At 35.2% G+C, this 26,498-nt stretch overlaps 1 protein-coding gene across 1 annotated transcript in view; it reads left to right on the top strand.

Annotated features, from left to right (window-relative positions):
• The window catches only part of Cnbd1 (cyclic nucleotide binding domain containing 1), a 358,967-nt gene that overhangs the window by 258,708 nt on the left and 73,761 nt on the right, over positions 1-26,498 (top strand). Inside the window, exons 9-10 of the mRNA XM_035439974.1 lie at positions 12,199-12,308; positions 14,138-14,288. Of these exons, the coding sequence (XP_035295865.1) occupies positions 12,199-12,308; positions 14,138-14,288 (261 nt within the window). The remainder of the gene's footprint in view (positions 1-12,198; positions 12,309-14,137; positions 14,289-26,498) is intronic.

Raw genomic sequence — 26,498 nt, 5'->3', positions numbered from 1 at the left:
CTGCTGGTGGGAGTGCCAACTTGTACAGCCACTTTAGAAACCAGTATGGTGACTTCTCAGGAAAATGGGAATCAGTCTACCACAAGATCCAACAATTCCACTCTTAGGCATATACCCAAAAAAGCACATTCATACAAGAACATCGGTTTAATGATGTTCATAGCAGCACCATTTGTAATAGCCAGAACCTGGAAGCAACCTAGATGCCCCTTAGCTGAGGAATGGATTGAGAAAATGTTTTATATTTACACAATAGAGTACTACTTAGCAGAAAAAAATGGAATATTGAAAATTGCAGGAAAATGGAATGAACTAGAAGAAACCATTCTGAGTGAGGTAACCCAATCATAAAAATGCAAACTTGGTATGTATTCACTCATATGTGGATATTAGACATAGAGTCATGGATTACCAGCAAGGACAACCCTTGCAACAGGTTTATTATTGTTAATAGTTGTTTGGACTTTCCAGAGTCTTTGTGTTTCCATATTAAATTTAAGATTGCTTTTATTTTTTTATTTCTGTGAAATATCATTGGAATTTTTACAGGAATGAATCTTTGGATTGCTTTTGGTACTATGGCAATTTTCAACAGTTTAATACTACCAACCAGTGGTAATGGCAGGTCTTTCCATCTTCTGGTATCTACTATTTCCTTTTTATCTTTTCAGGTTCTGAAATTTTTCAATGTATAAGTATTACCTTAGATTTGTTAAAGATTAAAAAAAACTGTTTAATTGTATTATTTCCTTGATTTCCTCTTGGCATGTTTGTCATTTCTACATAGGTAGGCTACCAACTTTTGTGCCTTTTTTTCTGCTATTTTCTTGAGTGTATTTATCAGCTGTAGAATTTCCCTGGTAGAGTCTTTATGGTGGTTTATGTATAGAATTAAATTTTCTGCAAACAAATATCCTTTGCTTTTTGTATCCCCTTTATATCTGTTGCTTGTTTAATTTTTGCAAGCTAAGGCTTTGAGTATTGTTTTGAATAGGAGTGGGTTTATCACTCTCACTTTAGCTATTGTAAGAGAGATGAACAGCATATTTACCAGTTATGTAAGATTAAAAAGTACTGCCCGATCTTAAAAATCTAGCTTCTAGATGGTAATTAAATTAAAATGAATAAAATATTTATTCTATGATTTCCTGTCCCTTGGATACAAATAGCATATAATTAACTGACTTCTAATAATGGAGTGTTCATGAGGTCAGAGACCTCATGATACACCAGACTACTCTTTACACTTAAACAGGTGACTGCTTAAGCTTTTCTTAGGACAAAAAACTTTCCTTTACTTTCAGGATCAATTCCCTCAAATAATCTGTGTCACTTACATTTTCATGGAAAACCATATTTCTAGTTAGTACAATTAACTATTATCATTACATATCTTGATATTTAGATGTAAAGTTAAATTTCTCTGCATTTAAAATAAAATGATCAGGTGTAATTGTGCATTCTTGTACCCTCAGTAACTGCTTATAAAGGCAAGATGGTCAGTAATTCATTGTCAGCGACAGTTATATTGAGAGTTGTACATCAGCTTGCATTAAAGGAGACCATGATTTTTAAAAATAAAATCTCACAGTTCTATTTTCTCATTTTAAATTACCAAAATGTATGAATGTAAATATTATTTCTAAGCAAACAAAAGATATTTGCATCTAAAGTAATGATGAATTATAATGCTGTTAACTTTAAAGTCACATCTGTAAATTTTAAAATAGAACCTCTTTGAGTGCTTATTCTTATTCGATCATTTTGTTCTATAGCAAATTTACTAGTCAGTAAATAGTCCACAAAGACATCATTGTTTCTAGGTTTAACATGCATTCATAGGCATCTACCCATTTGTACTAGGCAGAAATTAATGCCACAGCATGAAGGGGAATTAGCAAGAAACAAGTATTGTCTTAACTTGGCATTTCAGGCAATTATCCTCAGAGATGCCTGGATTCAATAATCACCTGGATTATGGTTCCACTTTGTATCCTTCAAACCTCCCTAGGCCATGGTAGAGGCAGCTATATGGTCTTCACAGCCAGCTAAACCAGTGTAAATACTGGATGTTCCAGGAAAATTATGGTATGACTCACTGGTTGGGCTTGCCTCAATACCTGCTCTTAATTCATTCTGGCAAGGACAGAATTATTGTTCATCAATGATAAAACCCTTCTTGAAACACTAGACTACCAAAGAGGGGCAGTGTATTTTTTAAAAGGATGAAGACAACAAAATGTACATGCCTTGTGAGAGTGTAATTCTGGTATGAAAAATGTCTTTAATGTGTTTATAAGTTCACATGTTAACAGGACTGTCTCCCTTTTAGCTTGAATATGTTCTGTCTCTTGTGTGACTGCCCTGTTGTTGGTTCTAGCTCATCTCTGTTTCTGTCCAGCTCTAATATCCATCAGAGCTGTCATTTGGAGGTGCCTAAGATTTGAACTATGACTACAAGCTTTGTGTTAGGTTTCCCTGTTGACAAATGTTCTAAACTTTGCAGAGGAGCAGTGATCATGATGCTTTTTTTGGTACTTATAAAATTGCTTTCATGTAACAGTAGGAAACATAGTACTCTCTGAGTATTTCTGGGAGGTCTGGATGGATTCCTTCTCAAGATTACCTTTATAAGAAAATTTTTGTAGGCTACCATAGATTTACAAAAGCAGTTATATATCTTTGTCTTGGCCTTTGTCCCTGTCTGTAATCTATATGTCTGTCTACATTCACTAGTAGTGCTTTTAGTGATATCTGGGAGCAACCATATTTCAAATGCAAGTTGCCTTCTTACTTTTTTCCTCCTTAAAGCAGTGCATGAGTGCATTAAGATAATTTCTTCTAATAAAATGGTGCTTTGCCTCAAGGCTGCAGTGTTTTTCTCTGAACAGTCTCAGAGTAGTATATCCAGTTCCTATCTTCACAGCTTCTGTGTTCTACCAGCCATATGACATGATGAGCCACAGGGTATGCTAAGCTCTTTCTCTTCCAATGCTTGCCACTTCTGAATCAGTGGCCTTGATGTATATTTAGGATTCAAAGATATTTTTGCAAAGCCTTCAGGTTAAATGTGTGTTATAAATTAGAATTGCAAATGCTCTGAAATGTAGTGGACATTTGCTTCATCCACCAAAAGAGGAAATAAAACTTGTCCAGTGGCAATCTGCTTTTTTTTATTCATTTTCTTTGTTCTTGTTTATTTTTGTGCCCCTTTTCATGCATTAATCCTTACACAAGTAATTAATTTATCTACTCTGTCTTGGGCCAATTTTCAAACTTAAAAGATAGTGTTGTTTTGGGTATTGTCAGTTTATATAAATATCATTTTGGAAGATATAATAATTTCAGATAATATCAGATAAAAGTACTTTGTTGAAAGATGACAAGTTTTTGATAAGTAGGGAAGAGGCAGGACAAGGACATGACTTTCTCTATCATTCTCTTTAGATTCCCAGCCTTATAAGAATTTTATAGAGGTTGTTACTTTTATGTTTTGATTTGCTAAAAAATTAGTATTCACATGATTTGGACCAAATACTATAGCTATAGCATTCAAATATCTCAAGTGGCTTCCTTTTAGTTTTAAAAGTTACTTTCACCATTTAATGCTTAGCGATGTTCACCAGAAAAGTCTCCTTTTATGATGTTTATTTTAACAATAAGTCATTCTTTACCCAAAAATCTTGGCAAACTTCTGCATTAAAATACCATTTACTTAACTTTTAGTTTAGAAAGGGCACAGTTATACAGAACTTGCCACTTTGGGCACAGATTGCATTAATATTAATCTTAGATTTGTTTGACAAATATTATGTTAGAAAGTAGTGATAGAATTTATTTAGAGAATATCTACAATAAAAATAAAATATGAATCAAATTTCGGTTTCTATCACAGAATACTTGGCTAGTGTCTGAAACACTAATGATAATTATTCAGGCATTAAACAGAATGATTCTTTTTGGATTTGTTTTGTCCTGGAAATGGCTCTGTAGTCCAGGCTTGCCTCAAACTCACAGACACCTGCCTGCCTCTGCCTCCCGAGGACTGGTATTAAAGGTGTGAGGCACCAACGCCCAGCTAATCAGAATGATTCTGATTGCATGCTTAATAGCTACTCACAAGAAGTACAGGGTCTTTCATTTGCTCATATATTCCCAAAACAATGAAAATATAGTTCTAAAGAAAAGACATAAAACACATTCAAACTCACTAGTTTTCTTCTTCATGAAGGCTTGGTTACCCATTCGGCATCATGGACAATGTGCTGTCTTTGAGAAGATCAGGACTATTCTGTTCATTCTTCTGAGGAGACTCAACATACCCGTCTTTATGTTCATTTTTTCCCATTTTTTAATTTGCCTTATAAACAAGATTGTTTTACATGTCAATCCCAGTTCCTTCTCCCTCCCTTCTTCCCCTCCCACCATCCGAACTAAAACCCTACCGATCACATACCCTTTCTGCTCCCCAGGGAGGGTGAGGCTTTCCTTAGGGGGTCTTCAGAGTCTGTAATATCTTTTGGTATAGGGCCTAGGCCCACCCCCCCATGTGTCTTGGCTCAGGGAGTATCCCTCTATGTGGAATGGACTCCCAAAGTCCACACATATGCTAGGGATAAGTACTGACCTACTACAGAAGGTCCCATGATTTCCAAGGCCTCCTCAATGACACCATGTTCCTGGGGTCTGGATCAGTCCCATGCTGGTTTCCCAGCTATCAGTCTGGTAACCAAGAGCTCTCTCTTTTTCAGGTCAACTATTTCCATGGGTTTCACCAGCCTGGTCTTGACCCCCTTGCTCATCACTTGTACTCCTCTGTAACTGAATTCCAGTTCAGTTTAGTGATTAGCTGTGGGTGTCTGCTTCTACTTCCATCAGCTTCTAGATGAAGGCTATATGATGGCATATGAGGCAGTCATCAATCTCATTATCAGGGGAGTTCTCATTACTAAACTTTTAAAATAAATTATTAAAATTTTATTTTTCAATAAATAGAGAAAAGCAAGTTTAGATAGTGACATTGACTTGTTATTTCTAATGTTTAGCTGTCTGTTTTCCTAGCATACACCTTAAGCTTCATTTTTCTTTATTAAAATTATATTTGTTGTTAAAATATGAAATACTATGAAAACATCATACTGTAATTCATTGTTTTGTATACTAATGACCATGAATTAAGTAGCAATACAGAAACATCAATCTGATAAATCATTTCTATATTAGAAATGAGTGATAAATTCATATAAAGATAGCTTTACCAATTGAATAGTAAAAGTTCAAAGGCATGAGGTGAAAGACTGAACAAAGAAAAGACAGAAATAAAGAAACATACAGAAAAGTGACTGATCGATACAGTTAGAATAAGAGAAAGAAAGGGCAACTTCCAAGAGGAAAACAAACAAAAGAGTGCAAATATTAAAATTTCATTATTACACAATATTGTCAAAGTAAAAAGATCATATTTGTTTGTAGTATAGACAGTTAAAGTAATTGATGCAATATATGTCAAAGTTGAATTGGCAAAAAGTGATACAGAGTAAAATCTATAAACTGGATAAGTCTTTCTAAATCATGATATTAATATATCCAGACTATATAAAATTTTGGTGTAATAATTTTATTGTGTTGTACTTTACAATTGGAAGTAATTTAATTATCCATATCAAAAAAGGGAATGGGTAAGTTAATTCTGAAAGATAGTAGAGTGAGAGATTGCAATCATAAAATCCGATGAGGTAAATCATCCATGTACATGTGGAAAGATGTTGCAGCCATATCAAAAGTGAAGTCATGTAAGAATGGGAAAAAAGTGAAGTAGTTGTATAAAGTTGCTATGTCATAAATGTAACTGTATCCATAGATAAACTGAAATGAATTTAGATTTAAATTTATCAGATAGTATCCTCTATTTCAAAACATAACTGAAAGAGTCAAATCACCTGGGTATGAAGTCTGTCTGTGAGGCCTTGGATCTTCTATAACAACCCCAGAATTATATATTATATAGGTTGATATCAGAGCCTTAGTTGGATTTCAGGAAAAAATGTCATGGAACAGATAGATAAAGCAAGCATTGTTAATCGCTACTTAGCATCTTTCTCCTTTGAATAAATACTATATCCCCACATTTCATGTAAGGCTAAGTACAAACTCATGATATGTCTGTGAGTTTGAAGACTCTTGAGTGAGGACAATGAGGATAAGCAACGACATTGGAGAAGGAACTCCTTATATAGTGAAGAGATGTGGTGACTAAACAATAAGATCACAATAGTAAGATCTTTACATTTACGATAGCATGTGCAATTCGTATTCATGGTCTTACCTCCAATGTCATATTCTTGATGTCAGTACTAAACTCATGGCTTTCTTGTTCTATGGTGTTGTAGTTACCTTCTACTCAGTGTCCTCCAGGTTTTCATGTTGTATTTAGGTACTGAGATCCATTCTGAGATTTTTATAAAGAGTGGAATGCTGGTGTTTGAATTCAGTTTGTAATCTAGTGAAATTAATGTTTTCAGTGTTTGGATACTGCTCTTTTTCCAAAAATATTTGACTGCATGTAGAGCCCTTTGTCTGGTGTCTGTCTCTTTCCATTTTTCTTTGTGTGTCTTCTGGTAACATTGCAGCATTTTGAGGAAGATGGCTTTGTAAGAAGTCTTGGCTATAGTAATGTCTTTCTTAGTCCTTTGTTCTTTCAACATTTTGCTGATGTTCCTATGTCTTTTGCATCTTTCAAAGAAATATCAACTCAATATTAGTATTTACAAAATAAGGTAATGTTGGGCCTATCTCGACCAGCAAGAAGAACTCTTCTTCAAGCAGTTTATTCAGGAACCTTGAACAATCTTCTTCTACTTCTACCTCAGCTTCTTTCTCTACTAGCCCCCCGGCAAGCCCTTAAAAGCAAGCTCATTAACTCATGCCACCTGGCAATCCCAGATAGGTCACATCTGGAGGAGGCACACCAGATCCACTAAGCGCTTCCAAATAAGGCTTGTTTACAGCTAAGCTTGGTCTCCCTGGCATCCAGCCAGGCGCCATCTTGGGGCTGTGGCTCCCCACAAGGTAACAATGGAATTTTAATCAGTTCTCTCTCAGCTTCATCTCATTATTAGTTTTAATGAGGCAGTACTGAGTCTGTCGATAATTCAGGAAGAACCTGCCATACTAACATTATTAGATCGTTTTATTTATTGATGTAAAATATCTCTACTCTTATTTAGAACTTCTTTGATATCATTTATCACTTTCATATAATTTGTACAATTATACATATCTTGTAGCTTTTGTCACTTGTATATATTTGGTTTATTATAATGATATATTTAATTCAGGTGATATGCGAATGTATGATGTGTTAATAATTTATATTTATTATTTGAAAATTTTATATGTAAATAATATATCTTGAACATATCCTACCCTCCTTGCTCTGGAATTTCTATACATAATCCCTCCAAAATTCTTGCCTTCCTTTTTTTCTTTTTACTGTTATTATTATGTCTTAACTCACTAAATCCATTAGTAGTTGCCCAAATTCTCAATTGTGTGTGGTCAATTGCTGGATCTTAATAAACCATTCAATTGCCACCTCTTTCCCAACAGAAGTAAATGATTTTCACTGCCCTAGAAGGCATCAACTGACAATAGCTTCTTAAGTAGGGTCGAGCGTAAGTACATCTTTACCATAAACCTGTGTTGGAACTTTCAACTGTGTTGATCTTATGCAGTTATATGCAGGTAACCACAGCTGATTTGAGTTTATGAACACAATAGTTATATCATATCAAGAAGACAGAGTTTCATATTTCCACCTTCCTCCCCTCCACATTTTACATTCTTTCTGCTCAAATTTCAAAGATATTCCTGAGTCATATTAGAGGGTGAATAAGGTGATGTAGGTATCCCATGTAAGGCTCAGCATTTGCTTATTCTCAGCACTTTGAATAGTAAGGAATTTCTACATTAGTCCTGACTCAACTAAAGTGCAAAGCATCTCTGACTGGTTGAGAGCGTGAAAGTTACTTATATGCAGCATGTAGTTTGACAACATGACTGATAAAACAATAACAATTAATGTCTCTAACCTCTTAAATATATGTATTGTTTTAATTTCAAATTGCTAATTGTTGGTATTTTGGAAAATGACTGACTTTTGTGTTTTAATTTTTCATTCTTTACCTTACTTGATATCCCAAATGAATTGTGGAATCTTAGTCCATCTTTTTCAGATTTTCTACTTATATAATCACATAATGGGAAAAAGTTTTAATTCTCTGTTCTAATATAAATATTGTGTTTTTCTCTCATATCATTCTTTTAGGAATTTCAATAAGTGGAAAATAAATAATAGGATATTCTTGATATTTCTACTCTGAATGAAAATATTCTCCCAATGATTTTGTTACCTATAAATAGACATTTTATTTAAGTTCAAGAAATTGCTTTCTATACCAATTTGCTGAGAGTTTGTCTTAAAAATTATTGAGTATTTTTTTTAAATTCGTGTTATTATTTTGAGGTGCTACAGAAACAACACACAGTTTTTCACATGCTAGATATTCTACAACAGTGCTACTGCCTAGATAAAGATATTGATTTACACTATTTTCTGAATTGGTTGATCCAACTTTGTACTTTTAAATCTGCTGATATGATGGCTTATATTATTTTATTTTTGAACATTGACCTTATGTGGCATAGCTTTGATAAATCCATTGAATTTTTGGCGTGTAATTCTTCCACATATTGTTAGACATATTTATTTATTTTCCAATGCTAAGTTTCAAACATTAGATCCATCTCCACAACCAACAACTATTCTACCACTGAATTACATCCATAGTCCATGACACTGGATTTTATTTGCTAATATTTAATTGAAGATTTATGCATATTATCAATGCATACTTTAAATATTTTGGTCACAATAATTTAACCATGGTTATCAGCAAAAAACTTTCAATAGTAAATCTGAAATGAAATGTATTCAAAGTAGGATGGTTGGAGAGGAGTTGGTGATAATTAATATGATGAAGTAGACTTAAGATAGGTCTTATGTACTACATATGGTAGTACATTGTTTGGGAGGCAAAAATGACTAAGACCAAGACCAGCATGGTCTACTTAGTGAATTTCAGGATAACCAGGGCTACACAAAATGACCTTCCTTTAAAACTTTTTAAGTAAATATCTAAACCTAAGTAAAATTAGATCTTATGGAATTGACAGATAACTTTGAAGTTAAGATAAATAGGTAAAAGTGATGCCTTAGATTCTGGAGAGACGGCTGCGCAGTGAAGAGCTCCTCCAATATCAAACTATATAAACAACCAAAAGTCTTTGCAGAGAAATATCATGATCTTTATAATTAAGATGAGACTAATTAATTAGATTCCACAAATTATGAGTATAAAAAACCCAAATTTTAAAAGTGGTAAGATTGAAGTTATTAGTTATACACAGCTCTTGATACTTAGCAGGCTTTTCTTTAACATCTGTTAGATAAGTGATGTTTTAATAATGGTCATAAAATATGAGAATATACAAAAAATGAAATTTAAAGGGTAGCCAAAGAACAATCCGGTATTTATTACACACATTGTTGCAACAAAATACCTCAAAAAAGCCACTTAAGAAAGAGGGGACATATTGGAAGGTATAGTCTATCATCCCATGGAAGTCATGGTGATGGGAGTTTGGAATTAGAGGCAGCTTGTTACATTCTATCAGGAATCAGAAAGCAGATTGAAGTAGCTATTGGTGCTCAGCATTCTGACTTCTTTGATTTGGTCTGGAAAGAACCCTAGCCTATGGAATGATACTGTACACATTCAGAATATGTTCTCCTACCTGTTAACCCAATCAGGAAATCTTATGTCCAGAGGTGTGACTATAGATCTCCTAATGTTAATAACCAAGATTAATCATCACAATTCCTAAATGTTTGGGACTCTACCTTTCTTTAAAAAGAAAATTATGAAAACAACCAAATTGATCACATTACATGATATATTCGATGTAACTATCTCTATATAGACAGAATATAGTGTGCTGTGTTGTGTAGAATAATCTGAAACTAAGAAAAATAAAAGGACTGAAGGAGGCATTGGCAAATAAATGCAAGTTCAGAAAGAAAAAGTAAATCCCTACAGAAAATATAAGGGCAACGGTCAGTGAAACAGGTAATTGTCATTACACAGAAAGATCAGAATTGTTAAACTAAAAAGCTGTCTTAGAACAAGCTATTATAGGAAAAAAAGAGAACATTCAGCAAATTAAAATAAGGATTTAAGAGCAGTTGAAGAGTGACAGTCTAGTCTAGTTGGAAACCTAGGTAGGAAGCAATAATACAATATTAGAATAAATTATAAATTAGAATAAATAATAAAATAATTAACTTAAAATTTTAAAAGCTGAATATTCACTTCAAATGGAAATAAAACTAGAAATAAACCATACAGGTTAACTATTCTAATTAACTAATAGTCCCAACTTTATAAGAATATTTACATCTTATTACAGACTTTATCCAACACACTTTACATAATTTAATACTTTAAATATAGCATTTGTATCCTTGTATTATTAGAGGTAAGTGTTTATAGTTTTGAATTCATAATGATTTTTTCTTATGGTCCCTTTTGTCCTTCAGTGCTTTTAAAAGTAAGATTATGGATACAGTTGAAATATTTAGAAATCCTGAGATTCTAAATTCACAGTAATAATAACAAATTCCTATATATTATTTACTCTGTGTCATATATAGCAAAGTGAATTTCATATTTTTACCAAAGAAAATACCAATCACAATGGAAGTTAAATTTCATATTACAAAGCAATTCTGAAAGTTGAAATGAAAAAAAGAAAAGCAAACTTGATATTTTATAAAGATCAGATCCTTAAAAGCAGGAGTAACAAGAGCAGCAGTATTACACTGAGTAGTGCATTAGAACTTTGAATGCCAATCCCCTAAAAATACCATAAACACACAAAGTAAAAAGAAGGGAACTTTGAAGAGAGAAACTTTTGAAGAAGGCAGTTTGAAGTAACCTCTAGCTTTGAAAACCAGTTACACTATCTCTGCTTCCCTGCCCCCACTTGCTTATCTAGGGATATACAAGGAATATATAGAAAATTTTAAGCAGGCCAAAAGCCACAGCTCAGAGAAGTAATGTAATCTGTATAAAACACATAGGAACCACCCAAATAGGCTTCACAATAGACCAGAATACCCTGAAAGCTCTTCCTTTAACCACTATTATACTCGGAAAATTGTTTTTTTGCACCTGAAGGTATGGGGACTGAAGAGTCAATAGCTAAATTTTTTGTGAAACTCACTACTCAAGTCTCTGAAAGCATTAAATCAGACACAATAGAAATAATTTTTTTAATGTTTTTATTAATTCAAGTTAGGGAACAGGCTTGTTTCACATGTAAGTCCCTTCTCCCTCTCCCTCCCCTCACCCCATCCCACCTCCCCCCCCCAACCTACCCTCCACCCCATCCACCCACCACTCCCCAGGGCCCTCAACAGAGTCTCTGCAAAGTCCACCAAATCTTCCTGTGCTGGGACGGGGCCCTTCCCCATGTGTCCAGGGCCATAGTGTATCCCTTCACGTGAGATGGGCAATAGAAATAAATTTTAAAGATTTATTATTATTATTTTTACCTCTCTCTGCATGCATTGCATGTGTGTACACACTTTAATGCAGGTGCCCAAGGTGGCCAGATATATTGGATTTCTCTGGAGCTGGAGGTATGGGTGGTTGAGAGCTGCCTGATATGAGTGTGATGGGAACCAAAATCAGGCCTCTGGAAGAAGTAATTCACTCTCCTAACAGCTGATCTATCTTTCCAATACCTAGAAATATTTTTAACATAGAATTCAGCATTTTCTGTAGATGGGTGTGTCTCAAGCCTCTTCACCTATTAGACAATACTAGTACCTGATTGCCTTCCTGACAAAGCCTGTCAGGGATTATTTCTAGAGGGGTACAATTTATACACACTAGGTACACTATGGAGTTTTCATTCTACATATGTAGTATCTGTAAAGTGGCATCTATTCAGAAAATGACCTTAGAGTCATTGATTCAAGTAGGCAAATTTTTTTCTTGTCATTATACACAGAGTAATTTTATGCAGCATAATTGCAAATAATTGTATCTCTCTCCCTGTCTCTCTTGTTTTCAGTGTTAGTGGAAAGTGGAACTGTCAGTCCATTTGTAGGTTTTATTAATGCTGGATATTGCAACATTTATAGAAATATTGTGGGACTTATGAGAATACGAGTAAACAAAGTGGTAAGTTTTAACATATTTGTTCAATTTAATAATTAACCATTCTAATGAATGCAGGATGCTGGGTAGCATCTCTCATGCATGTTGAACATCACCTTGTTTTATTTAAGAAAATAGTAGTTGAATTATTTGGGGACTTTTATTTGTTTTATTTTTATGTAATAAGATGCAAGATTGAGGAATGAAACATGTGGAGTAAGACAAGTTGACTTAAAAAATTTCAAAATAACCAATAACCACAATATAAGATAATCCTCTCCATTGTAAGAGCATTGGTATTTAAAACCATAGCAAGGTGCTACCAAAATTGAACAGAAGGGTAAGAACTTTATCACACAATTCACCTTTCTCTGTAAATATTTATTCATTGAGAAAGGAAAACCTGCTTACCTAAAAAGATTCACATTAATTCTCACAGTTCTTGAACTAGAAGCAATCTAGATGTTCATTAGTGATTGTATAGTGTTATTGCACTATATTGGATAATGGTCTACCATACAGAGTGGAACAGAATCAATGATAAATTTAAGTTGTGTGAATCTCAACACAGATGGTGTGAGAACATCAAAACCCAAAGAATACCACATACTCATTTTACTTTTCTTAACCAGGACAAAAGACTCATATAATAAACAATGAATGATTATTTCTCCAAAAGTATCTAATAGGATTCAAATACATATGTAAGCTGGCTTATGCTATGACTCATTAGTCATATTCTGGGTAAAGATTTAGCATTTGCAGAAATGGCAAATATTCAAGCTGTTATGACTTTGACATCAACCCATTTACTAAAGGATTCCTTGTCCTAGTGCCTGTCAAATGACTGTCCTGGGGAAAACTCTTTTCCATTGCTTACTGCTAACTGATGATAATTAGTTCTCCCAGAAAAATGTCAACATTCTCTTTAGAGCCATCCATACTGAAACTGCAGTGAAGTCTCCACATGGCCCCTGATGTGAAATAAATTACTGTATTATTGATTTAAAAATCACTGAAGAAACATAAAAGTTGTAACATGAATATGACTCACTGAAAGAACACTTGCAGTGTGAGCAAGGACCTGAGATCAATCCCCAGTAACTCACTTAAGAGCAAACATGCTCAGACAATAAAAGAACAATGGCAAGAGACAATTTCCATCTCAGTTAACCCCATCACTTATAGATACTACAGTGTTTCAACCCCATCCTCTCAGTTACTCCAATAACCCTGTCTCCCAAATAAGGCTAAGGTTTATCACAATTAGTAGTTCACAAAATATGGTTGAGTTATACTCTGATCACAAAGTAGTGTTCTTGGGCTTTTGAAAACTTCAACTATTTCACCATTTCTCAGAAATTTTAATGTATTCAAAAATGAAATGCAGGGTAGTAAAATGGCCTAGCTGGTAAAGGTGTTTGCCACTAAGCCTGACAAACTTAGTTTGATCTCTGGCCCATATTGTGAAAGGAGATAACTCAATTCTGTATGGCCCCTATCTTCTACATTCATACCATCATCATCATCATCATCATCATCATCATCATCATCATCATCATCATCTCAAACATACCCTGAATAAATAAACATTAAAATAATATAATAGATGGGTAACTAAATAATAGTGTTGTCAGCTATCTTGCATATACTGGTGTTCTCGACTACATTGTTGGTTTAATATAAAATGAATAAAATAAAATCAATAAAATGAAATATACATGTTTTCTCTGATTTTAATTTATTTGATTGCTAATATCTTTTAGCCAGATGGTTTATGAATAGATGAGTTTCTGACAATAAAGTTAAGAAGAATAATTATATTAAAACTCTATTGTCCATATCTTTTGCAGTTAAAAGTTCCAAAACTTGTTTATATGGGTAAACTTAAAGAGAAGGAGTCATTTGGTGAGATCAGTGTTCTTCTTCAAGCTCCTTTCTCATGTACAATTATTTCTGGAGGAGAAGTTGAGATGATGATTATCGAAGATAAGGATATACTTGGTAAATATATAAATGTTGTTTACTTGTTGTACCTCCTAATCAAATGGATTTTTGAAAAGGGCAGGGGTTTTTAACGGACAAATCAGGATTATACAAGTGAATGTGGATATATAGGTAACATAGGTAAGAGATACACAAGATAGATGATAGATAGACATGTAGACCAATAGATAGATGCCCCTTTTCATTATTCTGGTTCAGTTTTGTTACTATCATGTTATATTAGGCACCTTTTGAAATAGTGAGTTTAAATTACTTTCTGATAATTCACAAAGTACTGTTAAATGTAGCAGTCCTGATTTAACACGGATTTTTATGTTCATATTTAAGGCCATTCTTTTGTTATTTTGAATCAGATCAAATATGTACAATGTTTAATGTACAAATCTCCAAAACACTAACATATACATGCATACCCAAATAAGTATACACACATGCATAAATACATGGACACACATGCATACCCACATGTAAAAACACATGCATACACATACACGTACATCTCTATTTTTCAATATTTAAGTCTTATACTTAAACTTTCAGGTTCTAGTAATAATAAAAATAATGATATCATAGATTAACTCATACAATTGAATATAAGTAGAAATGAATAGTAGTGAAGCCATAACATAATAGGATACTAAGTGGTTCTTCACACATTAAAGCTATAGAATGCCATTTGTTAGTTAAATAATGAAATAGGGGACATTTCTAGACATTAACATGGATGAATAATTTTCTTAAACCAACTCAATGGAGCAGTGTGCTTGGGTCCCATATTTTGAGATTTTATACATCTTCTGGAGAATGTACAGGCTATATTTGCTAAAAATCTTACTCAGAATTAAATCTATTCTAATTTCATGTGTGTATTTTTAAAAGGAGTGGTTTTGAATGGATATTTGTTAATTTTCTTCCTTTTTGTTTCATTCAGATATAACTTTCTGGAAGCTAAAGATCATTTAAACATATACTAACTACCATATAAAGTAATAATTATTTCACTTTACTTTATCTATGCCATGTTTTTCTTTTCACTAACAGTATTGCTGATATACATGAATATACTGGGTCTCCTTTTATGTTAATAAAGATTTCACAGATTACTATCATTCAGAGCTCTGTGGAGAATCAGAACCAACTGAATATTTTTATATGTAAAGGAGATTCACTGGGAAGCTACTCAGGTGGAACAAGGCATTCAGGAAGCTGCAAGGAATTCTCTTTGCAAAAGCCAATGTTACTCAGTCTAAAGACTGAGGCCTGGGATTAAGGGAAGCTGTAGAGAGAACTGATTTTTGCCCTAATATGAGACCAAAGATCAGAAAAGTGTGTGTGTGTGTGTGTGTGTGTGTGTGTGTGTGTGTGTGTGTGTGTGTGTATCTGTACATGTGGTGGGGAAATTTAGTAGGTTCTGGAGTTGAATATGTGAGAATCTGCTTCCTTTATGCAAGAAAATATTATGTCCCAGATTAAGGAGGGAGGTAGAAGTTATAGATGTAGAAGGAGAGAATTCACCTTTTATCTCTCCTTTTAGCTCTGCTTACACATTGGGTAACTGAATTTTACCTGTTAATAATGCTGGTTGTGAATCTTCATTTCTCAGTCTTCTAATTCAGATTACTAATCACACTTAGAGGCATCATTACACAGATACTTGGAAAGACTTTTCACTGTATATGTGAGAATTCCTTAGCCCAGTCAAACTGACACATAAATCAATCTTCAAATGCAGGAATGTGTTTCTTTCAAGCATATATTAGAATCTCCTTTGCCACCTGGCAGCCCCATATTTAAATAAATTGCATAGCATACAGATTAAATTGTTGGTGTGCATGCTATTCATCTCCAAAAATTTATTCTATAGTTCATTTATTTTAAGACTGATTCCACAAGGCTACTGTCATGCTACTTTCTTGGTACATTAGTCCCAATGGATAAATATGATTAGAAATTATAGTTTTCCAAAACTTAAATAAACTAAAGTTTATTCCATAATATGTTTATATTTATACATTCTAATTGTTTTATGTTTTATTTCAAGAGAGTTAAAAGTACATTTGAAAACACAACATAGTTATAGGAAAATAAGGAATGGTCAGGTTTTAATGAGAGGAACATCTTTACACATGAAAAATGAACTTAATTTGCTCTTTCTGTGTATGTATGTTTATGTATGGAAGTAGTAGGTGGGAGCATGTTGTTGGAGAGAGAACCTGGGGCTCTATACATAGCAAACAAGTACGGAGACACTGTTCATTCAAAATTTGTTTCTTTAGTATTATTATTTTAAATACAATTTTGTGTTTGACAGTTTCATACACATACATAATGCATTGTGATTACTCTCACCTTATACCAGTTCACATCCTCTTCCAATCCCTAAAAATATCCCAGTCATAATATAAGACTGCCATCTTTTTATCTTTTATTTTATGTACCATTATTTTTAACCACTACTATCTGCATGGCTATGGTTATATAACTGCCAATTGGAGGCTGGTGAGCTCACCAAAAGCTGGCATCTTGTCTTCTAATATTTATCAATACCCAAAAGTTCTCAAGGAAGTGTTAGGGTTCTTTGAATCACTCCCTTGCCCATGACTGACTCTTCATAGTTCCAGTTTAGTGCAGGTCCAGTCAGGAAGTACAAGCTGCTAGAGATCGTAAATGTAATTGCTATGTCTTGCCCAGAAGATAATAATTTCACCATATTTTATCTCCAACTTTCTTTTTGTCCTGTCTTCCATAATGTTCTCTGAGCCTCGGAGAGAAAAGAAGTATAAATACCCTATTGAGGGGGTGAGCATACAACCATCAGTTACTTATTTTGTTGTTGTTGCTGCATTGTTAAAATTTATTATGAACTCAGTCATTTATATTCAGACATTTATACTCTGGTATAAACAAAGACAGATTTCTGCCAAAGTATTATTTTTGTGTTATAACTACAAAGATATTAAGAATAATAAATGCAATATTCAGGAGAATAATGAATGACTGTAAGCCCAAGTCTTGAACTATTTTCCATGAGAATATAGAACCAAAAATATACTTTATCAGATGAGAAGCATCAAATATTATTAAACATTTATGCACTTACTTTTAGAATTTGATCAACTTTCATATTTATATTTTCTTCTTATTGAAATAATTTTCATGTAATATATTCTCATTATTATTTCCATTCCCCAGACTCCTCCAAGATCCTCCCTTCCACCAGAATCTACACTTTCTTTCTCCTTGGAGAATAAACAGGAATCTAAGAATATTAAAATAAAATAACACAAACAAAATACCAAGATAGAATAAAACAAACAAACAAACAAACAGAGGAAGAGCCAACAGAAAAGCACAAAAATCATACTTCTCTTTCTTTCTTTATTTATTAGTTCTAGTTAGGGAACAAGCTTGTTTCACATGTAATCCCTTCTCCCTCTCCCTCCCCTCACCCCATCCCTCTTACCCCACCCCCAACTTACCCCCACCCTATCCACCCACCACACCCCAGGCAGGGTAGGGCCCTCAACAGGGGCTCTGCAAAGTCCACCAAATCTTCCTGTGCTGGTCCTGGTACCTTCCCCATGTGTCCAGGGCCAGAGTGTAACCCTTCAGGTGGGATGGGCTCTCAAAGTCCCTTCTTGCACCAGGGAAAAATACTAATCCACCACCAGAGGCTCCCTGGATTGCAGAGGCCTCCTTATTGACATCTATGTTCAGGGGTCTGGATCAGTCTTGTACTGGCCTCCTTGACGGCATCTGTGATCGATGTGCTCTCCCTTGTTCAGGCCAACTGTTCCTGTGGGTTTCTCCAACCTGGTACAGACCCCTTCACTCTTCATTCCTCCCTCTCTTGAACTAAATTCCCAATTTCAGCTCAGTGTATACCTGTGGATGTCTGTCTCTGCTTCCATCAGCCACTGGATGAGGGCTCTAGGATGGCATAAAGAGAAGTCATCAATCTCATTTTAGGGGAAGGGCTTTTGGGTTATCCTCTCCACCATTGCCTGGATTGTCAGATCGTGTCATCCTTGTAGGTCTCTGGAGATCTCCCTGGTTCCAGATCTCTTCTCAGACCTAGAGTGGCTCCCTCTGATATGTTATCTCTCATTCTGCTCTCTCTCCTCTATTCTTCCCCCAACTCAATATTTCTGGCCCTCCATTTCCTCTCCTCTACTCCTCTTCTCTTGCTCTTATTGTAGCAGCTCCCTCCCCCTTACCCTCATGCTACCAATTAGTTCAGGAGTTCATGCCACTTCCATTCCTGGGGACCATTTATCCCTTAGAGTCCTTCATGTTTCTAGTTTCTTTGGTGAAGAGGATTATAGGGAATATGTGGATGGATAGCTAAAAGTGGGGACCATATGAGGGATCATATTGAAAGCTAATACAGTAGAAACTTTTGAAGTGTGTGTGGCGGTTTGGGGGTATGTATTGAAGGCAATCTAAATGAAATTGTCAAATAACTGTGGGGAACAAAGCCAAAATTGCTGTGGAATAATCCTCTTATACACTCTAAATATTTGTCACATGAAATGTTTAATAAAACACTGATTGGCTGGTAGCCAAGGAGGAAGTATTGGCAGGGTAACCAAATAAAGGATGATTTCAAGAAGGGTGAGTGAGAAGACACCAGCCTGATGTACAGAGAGCAAGATGACCATGTTGTACTGAGAAAATTACTGCAATGTGACAGAGTATAAATAAAGAATATGGGTTTAATTAAAATGTAAAAGCTAGTTAATAATAAGCCTGAACTATTCGTTGAGCCTTCACCTGTATGAACTCCTGTTTATAGTAATTGATCATGGTAGATAATCTTTTTGATGTACTCTTGGATTTGGTTAGAACGTATTTTTGCATCTATGTTTATGCAGAAAATGAGTACATATTTCTATTTCTTTGCTGGTCTATATGTGGCTTAGGTATCAGTGTATCTGTGATCTCTTCAAAAGAACTAGGCAATGTTACTTATGTTTTCATTATGTGGGACCATTTGAGGAGTTTTGGAGTTAGTTTTTCCTACGAAAGTTTTGTAGAAGTCTTACCTACTTTTTTCTGACATTGTGCTTTTATTGGCTGTGGTGCTTTTAAATGCTACTTATCTTGGAGTTTCTCTAGGTGATACATGTTATAGGTCTGTTTAAAATGCTTATCTACTCCTGATTCAAATTTGTTAGGTTATATTTTAAGAAAATTACCTTTTTGATTTTCCAATTTGATGGAATAGGTTCTTATGATTCTCTAGATTTCCTTTTTGTCTGTTGTTATTTCTTTCTTCATCATGGCCTGCCACAGCCTGTGTCCAGGTCCTAGGATGCAGATGGCGCATCACTGCAGAAAACAAATACAGTCCAACCACCATATGAATTTCACATAAGTGGCTGGCCTGAATATAAATAGTACCAGCCATTTTTATACATAAAAAATAAGCATGATTTCCATAATAGCAAACAAATTTTGTTCATTCTCCATTGTTAACTTCTGGCAAAACAAATATGTGAAGTTCATTTTCCCCCAAATTTTACATCCAACCATCTTTATACAAAACCAACGTTTATCATGATGCTATCTCAGCCAAGTATCACGCCAGGTACATCCTATCTTTACAAAACTAAAAGGTGAGTGACAGTGGCACACATTTTCAAGAACAAAAATCTCATTCAAACATATTTGCAGAAATAGGAGTGATCTGATCTGGTCATCAATCAACCAGGACAGCTACTGGCATCTTAAGTAACAGCTGGCATCTCCAGACAAGACACTCGAGGAGCATCAGCTCCAAAAAATTTTAGGAAAAATATTTGAGAAGAAAAATGGTGTTTCCAGGAATGATCACCTCTGTCCCACGCATTATTGACAAAATGACACTAAAACTGCCAAGAGAATCAGCTTTACAAGAGAGAAGAGAACATGCGGGCTGTGTGGTCCCAGAAGTATTCTGTGGTTCTAAAGTCCACTGGTCCTTGTTAAGTGAGACTGTCCCCAGAGGCTTTTTGTCTCATTTGGAGACCCATTGGAAAAACACACATATATTGGTCTGAAACTAGGCTGCGTGGATCACAAAACTATTTTCAACTATAATTTTGTTTATTTCGATTTACTCTCTCTGCCTTTTAGTTAATGTGAATAAAGGTTTGTCAATCTTACTGATTTTTTTCAAAGACATCTTTATTGCTGTCATTGATTCTTTGTATTGAATTTTGTTTGCTTTTCTTTTTGATTATTTCTGGACCTCTACTAATTTGGGCTATTATGTTTTATTGTTATTCTAGAGCTCTCATGGTTGTTGTTGAGTTACTAATATGAGACATATCCAATTTTTTTATATCAGCACTAAGTGCTATGAAGTCTCTTCTTTGAACTACCTCATTTTGTTGCAAATGTTTGGATATCTTGTGTTTTCATTTTCATTCAGTTATAAAACTTCTAAAATTTCTGTCTGGACTTGTAGATCTGTGGACATTCCCCTAGCACCAGATTTCTCTTTAAACCTATAATGGCTTCCTCTATTATGGTATCTCTTTTCTTGCTCTCTTTTATTCTTTCCCTTACTCAAACTTCCTGTTCCCTCATGTGTCCTCCTGTCCCTTCTTCTTCTCCCCTTCTCTTTCATTTAACTCCCTCTCCCTCTCCCCATGCTCCCACTTTGCTTAGGAGATCTTGTCCCTTTCCCCTTCTCCAGCAGACCATGAATGTCTACTTTAGGTTCCTCCTTGTTTCCTAGTTTCTCTGGTGGTGTGGGTTGTAGGGTGGCAATCCTTTGCTCTAAGTCTAAAATCCATATATAATGACTATATACCATGTTTGTCTTTTTGTGACAGGGTTATCTCACTCAGGATGGTTTCTTCTAGTTCCATCCATTTGCCTGCAAATTTTAAGACTCTGTTTTTTTTTTCTACTGAGTAATACCCCATTGTGTAAATATACCACAATTTTAAATTCATTCTTCAATTGGGGGGGCATCTAGGTTGCTTCCAGGATCTGGCAATTACAAATAATTCTGCTATGAACATAGTTGAACAGATGTTCTGCTTCCATCAGCTAATGATTGAAGGCTCTAGGATGGCATTTAAGGTAGTCATAAATCTCTTCATAGGTGAAGGACATTTAAGGTAGCCTCTCCACTATTCCTTAGATTCTTAGGTGTGGTCATCCTTGTGGATCCCTGGACATTTCCCTAGTGCCAGATTTCTCTCTAAACCTATAATCTCTCCCTGTATTAAGGTATTTCTTCTTGATCTCCTTCTCTCTTCTGCCATTGACTCAATCTTCCTGATCTCTCATGTTCTCCTTTCCCCTCCCATCACCCTTCTCTTTCTCCTACCTCCCTACATGCTCCCAAATTTGCTCAGGAGATCTTGTGCCTTTCACCTTCTCTAGGGGACCATGTATGTCTCTCTCAGGGTCCTCCTTGTTTCATAGTGTCTCTGGGGTTATGGCTTATAGGTAACACTTTGCTCTATGTCTACTATCCATTTATGAGTGAATACCATGTTTTTCTTTCTGTGTCTGGGTTAATTCACGCAGGATGGTTTCTTCGGGTCCATCTATTTGCCTGTGAATTTCTAGTTTCATTGTTTTATTCCTCTGAGTAGTACTCCATTCTACAAATATTCCACATTTTCTTTATCCATTCTTTGACTGAAAGGCAGCTAGGTTGCTTTGAGGTTCTGGCTATTACACATAATGCTGTTATGAACATAATGGAACATATTTCCCTGTGGTATGAATGTGCATCCTTTGGGTATATGCCTAAGAGTGGAATTGGTGGACTTTCAGGTTGACTTATTTCCATTTTGCTGAGAAACTGCTATACTGATTTGCAAAGTGGATGAATGAGTTTGTACTCCACCGCAAAGGAGGAGCATTTCCCTTTCTGCACATCCTCTCCAGCATAAACTGTCATTGGTGTTTTTGATTTTAGCCATTCTTACAGGTACATGATAGTATCTAAGGGTTGTTTTGGTTTACATTTTCCTGATGGCTAAGGATTTTGAGCAATATCTTAAGTGTCTTTCTCCCATTTTAGATTCCTCTATTGAGAATTATCTATTTAGTTCTGTACTCTACTTTTTAATTGGATTATTTTGTGTTTTGGTGAGTAGCTTCCTGAGTCTTTGTATATTTTGGAAATTAACCCTCTGTCAGATGTGGGTTGGTGAAGAACTTTTCACATTCTGTGGGCTGCCATTTTGTCTTATGGACTTTGTTATTTGCCTTACAGAAGCTTCTCCATTTCTGGAGGTCCCATTTATTAATTGTTGATCTCAGTGTCTGTGCTACCGGTATTATGTTCAGGAAGTGGTCTCCTGTACCAATTCATTCAAGGGTGCTTCCTACTTTTTCTTCTAAGATGTTCAGTGTGGCTGGATGGTACTAGGTGCAGTCCCTGGGTGAGGAGACTCCAAGGAAGTGGGGGAGGGAGGTAGGCAGGGGAAGCCCTACACTCACCTCCCCCAGTGAGTGTAGGCAGGTCAAATACACTAATTGTTGTAGATGCTGGATGGTTTGGCCTGACATTGGAGATTTCGTGAATAGGGGTCAAATGTTGTTCTAATATATCTGCCTTTATATGTTATTTTGTCTTTTTCCCTATCAACTTTTAATATGTTTTCTTTGTTCTTCATTTTAGGGTTTGGTTGCATTTTCTTTAGTGGATCTATCAACTTTTATGTCTTGAAGAGTTTTCTTCATTACACTGTTGGTTTTTATATTCATAGATTTCCTTAATATATTCATTAAAATCCCCTTTAAAGTCCTTGAGCATATTCATAATAGCTATTTTGAAATGCTTTGTTGTGCTTCAGCTGTATTTCATTTCTCAGGATGTCTGGTAGTGGGATTACTGAGCTCTAATAGAAACACATTGTCCTTGATGTCATTGATTGTGTTTTTATGCTGGAGTCTAGGCATCTGGCTTTGGTATAACTGTAATTCTGTAGCTGATATCTGGTCTTTTCTTTGTTGGGTGTGTGTTCTGGGCCTTGTTTTCCCTTGCTCTTCCTGGTCCTTAAGAGACTGTTGTGGTTTTGGCTTGGTTACTAGATAATGTGTCTTGGATCCTGCCAGTTGAGATTTCTTGGGTCCTAGATAGATCTTGTTTCTATGTAGAAGGAGTTGGCATTAAGGAACTGGGATGGGCTAGAAGGGTGGGGCTAAGGAGTTCCATATGAGGGAAGGAAGCTAGGTATGCCATGAGATTGTGTATAAAGTCCTGGGAATTGGAGCAGAGATGAAGGAGAAACCACTGCAGGTTGTCAGCTACAAAGTTGCAATTAAGACTGAGTGTCTGGCCATTAGTAGCTGACAGGTTTCCATGGAGTGTCTACATGTGCTATTTGGTGGCTGAGACAAAGCAATGAGGTAGTGGAATAAGTCTGGAGGAGAAGATATATTGAGAATGGAGATAGAGAGAAAGGGAAGGACATAATAGGTGGTCTGCTACAAAGCTAGGAATAAGATTAGGGTTCAGAATTACAGGAATTGATGGGTATTAGGAAGAATGAGGATTATCCATTTGATTCCCTGGCTAACATGGACAGTGCCTTCCCAGGAAGTGAATGCCCTTCAGTTATCTTGACACTCAGAAAATTCATGTATTAACAGCAGTTACTACAAAGAGAAGGTTCACAGATTAAAGTTAACAATACAACACTTGTCTATGTGGCAAAGATAAAATATTAAGAACCTAGGTTGGTATTACATAAAAATTAAAGCATTGAAACTACAACAGTAAGTACCTTCTACTTACAATGTATGAACTCAACAGGCACAGGTTTTGAAAACAGTTAACTGTACCAGGCAAATTCTCTTCTGTGCAGTGGGACTCAAATCCAGTCAGAGAGAGATTGGGTAGCTACATATATAACAGTCATGCCATTGTTGTACTAGTGAACCTGAAGCATGCTCATGTTTTTCTTCTTGCTTTATATCAGCTCAACATAACTTTAGAAGCTTATGAACAGTGCTCAGGGTTGGAAGGTCAGATTTGTAGAAAGCATAAATAAATTCTCCTCTTAGGTTTCATAAACCTGAAACAAAATATTGATCATATGGAACTCTTTCACATTAACTCAAGAGAAGTATCAGTTTCCAGGATCACTTCTAAAGATGCTAGAAAAAGGTCCATGTTGTGATTTGAAGTTGTCACATTGGATGACCCAAAGCCACTTGAGTCTGATCTATCCAGTTAGCTCCATCTTACATATGAAGAATCCTCACCACTGAATTTCATTTGCATTGAGCTTTTCTGATTTTCTCCTCCCTACCAGCCAAAGATCATTCTCTTACATAGGTGTTTGAGAGCATATGGAAAAACATGGAGGTCATTATAGAAATCCTTTCCCTCATTCTGTATTTTTTGTATCTTTGCTGTGTGTAAAAGTCTTCAAGATTTGGTTCTTTACAATTAATTTTAAATAAGTGCGTTATGAGACATATTGCTTGTAGCTATTAAGCCAAGTCTTTCAGTCTACCCTTAGACTATACATGCTAAACCAAGAATTATTTTACATGCTTTTAGCTCAACACTAGCAACAACTGCATAAAACAAGCTCACCTAATAACCTTATTTTATTTTATTTTTTTATAAAACTAGAAACTGGAACATTAAAGAAAGCAATATCAGTATGCTTTCTCCAACTCTTTTGAGGGAAACACCAGCTGTTCATTTGTATTAAAAATATAGTGAGTTAGAACAAACATTATGAAGAATCATAGCTTGTGTCAAGAACAGAACATCCAAAAGAATCTTATAAAATTTCTGTTTTGCTTAAATGGCCAGAGAAAACCACTTAAGGAATTAAGATTTTGGTATAGATTGAATGATGTAAGAAAACAACCTATTGTAATATATTTTATCTAGCAGATGGATATAGCAAAGATAAATCTATAAATAAAACAGATGTAGCAGGCATGTAGTTTATGTAGGAGATACGGGATTTGGTATTTTGTATATGGCTAGATGACCTTGCTTATTTTGTCCTTAGTCAAATAACAAAATGTCACTGGTCATCTCATTTTATCATGGTCATGAATAAAGATCTTATTTGACATTTGTAGACTGCATAAATTTTTAATAAGACAATTATGTGACCTGGTTCCTTATTCCTTTCTCAGTGAATTTCTTCTATCATAGTTATGAAAGACTAGAACTGGGACTTACCCCGAGATCTACACATGCAGAGCCCACATTAATAAGGCAGTATTTTAATAACAAATTAATTGACAGTTCTCAGAGTCTTGTTAATCTGTTATATCGATGTAGATGTTTTACATGTAATTATAAGTTTTAGTTAGATTTTTACTAAGCTGCACCTAGTAATGGTCTCTATTTTCCATATATACCTAAAAAGGAATCAGTTTTTCTCCCTGTGAAACATTATTTATTTATTTATTTATTTATTTTTGAGTGAGAAGTTTTATTAAAAAGGGGAGTGAGGGGGAAGGAAAGAGAAAAAAAGATAAAGAGACACAAAGGGAAAAAAGAAGAGAAGAGGAAGACAGGAGCAGAAAGAGAAGAGAGTGGAGACAAAGAGACAGAGAGCAAGAGCCCAGTGAAACATTATTACAGTCATGATTTTTTCCCACCATAAAAATTTAAATTAGAAACAAGCTTGTTTTACATGTCAATCCCAGTTTTCTCTCCCTCCCCTGACCCCCAAACCCTTATCCCATCCCCTTTCTGCTCCCCAGGGAGGGTAAGGCCTTCAATGGGGAATATGAAAAGTCTGTCATATCACTTGGAGCAGGGCCTAGGCCCTCCCTGGTGTGTCTAGGCTGAAAGAGTATCCCTCTCTGTGGAACGGGTTCCCAACGTCCATTCGTATACTAGGTATAAATATGATCCATTACTAGATGCACCATAGATTGCCGAGGTCTCCTAACTGGCACCCACATTCAGGGGGCCTGGGTTGGTCCTAAGCTGGTTTCCCAGCTATCAGTTTGGGGTCCATGAGTTTCCTATTGTTCAGGTCAGATGTTTGTTGGAACAGCCCCTTAGCAAATCAAATAAAGAACTGGTTACTTGGGTCTGTATCCTCCTACCAATAATTGAGTGATCTGTTTTTCTTTCTATGGTTGAAAAAGTTAAAATTTATATTTATATTATATTTTATAGTTACCCATATAATTACCTCTGATGGTATACTTTATTTGGTCAGGTAAAAGCAAATTATTGCACACTGTCTTTTCAGGTGATAAACATGC

Source organism: Cricetulus griseus, chromosome 2 (genome assembly GCF_003668045.3).
Source record: "Cricetulus griseus strain 17A/GY chromosome 2, alternate assembly CriGri-PICRH-1.0, whole genome shotgun sequence".
NCBI classification, from domain to species: Eukaryota; Metazoa; Chordata; class Mammalia; order Rodentia; family Cricetidae; genus Cricetulus; species Cricetulus griseus.
This window is presented reverse-complemented; position numbering and strand designations above follow the sequence as displayed.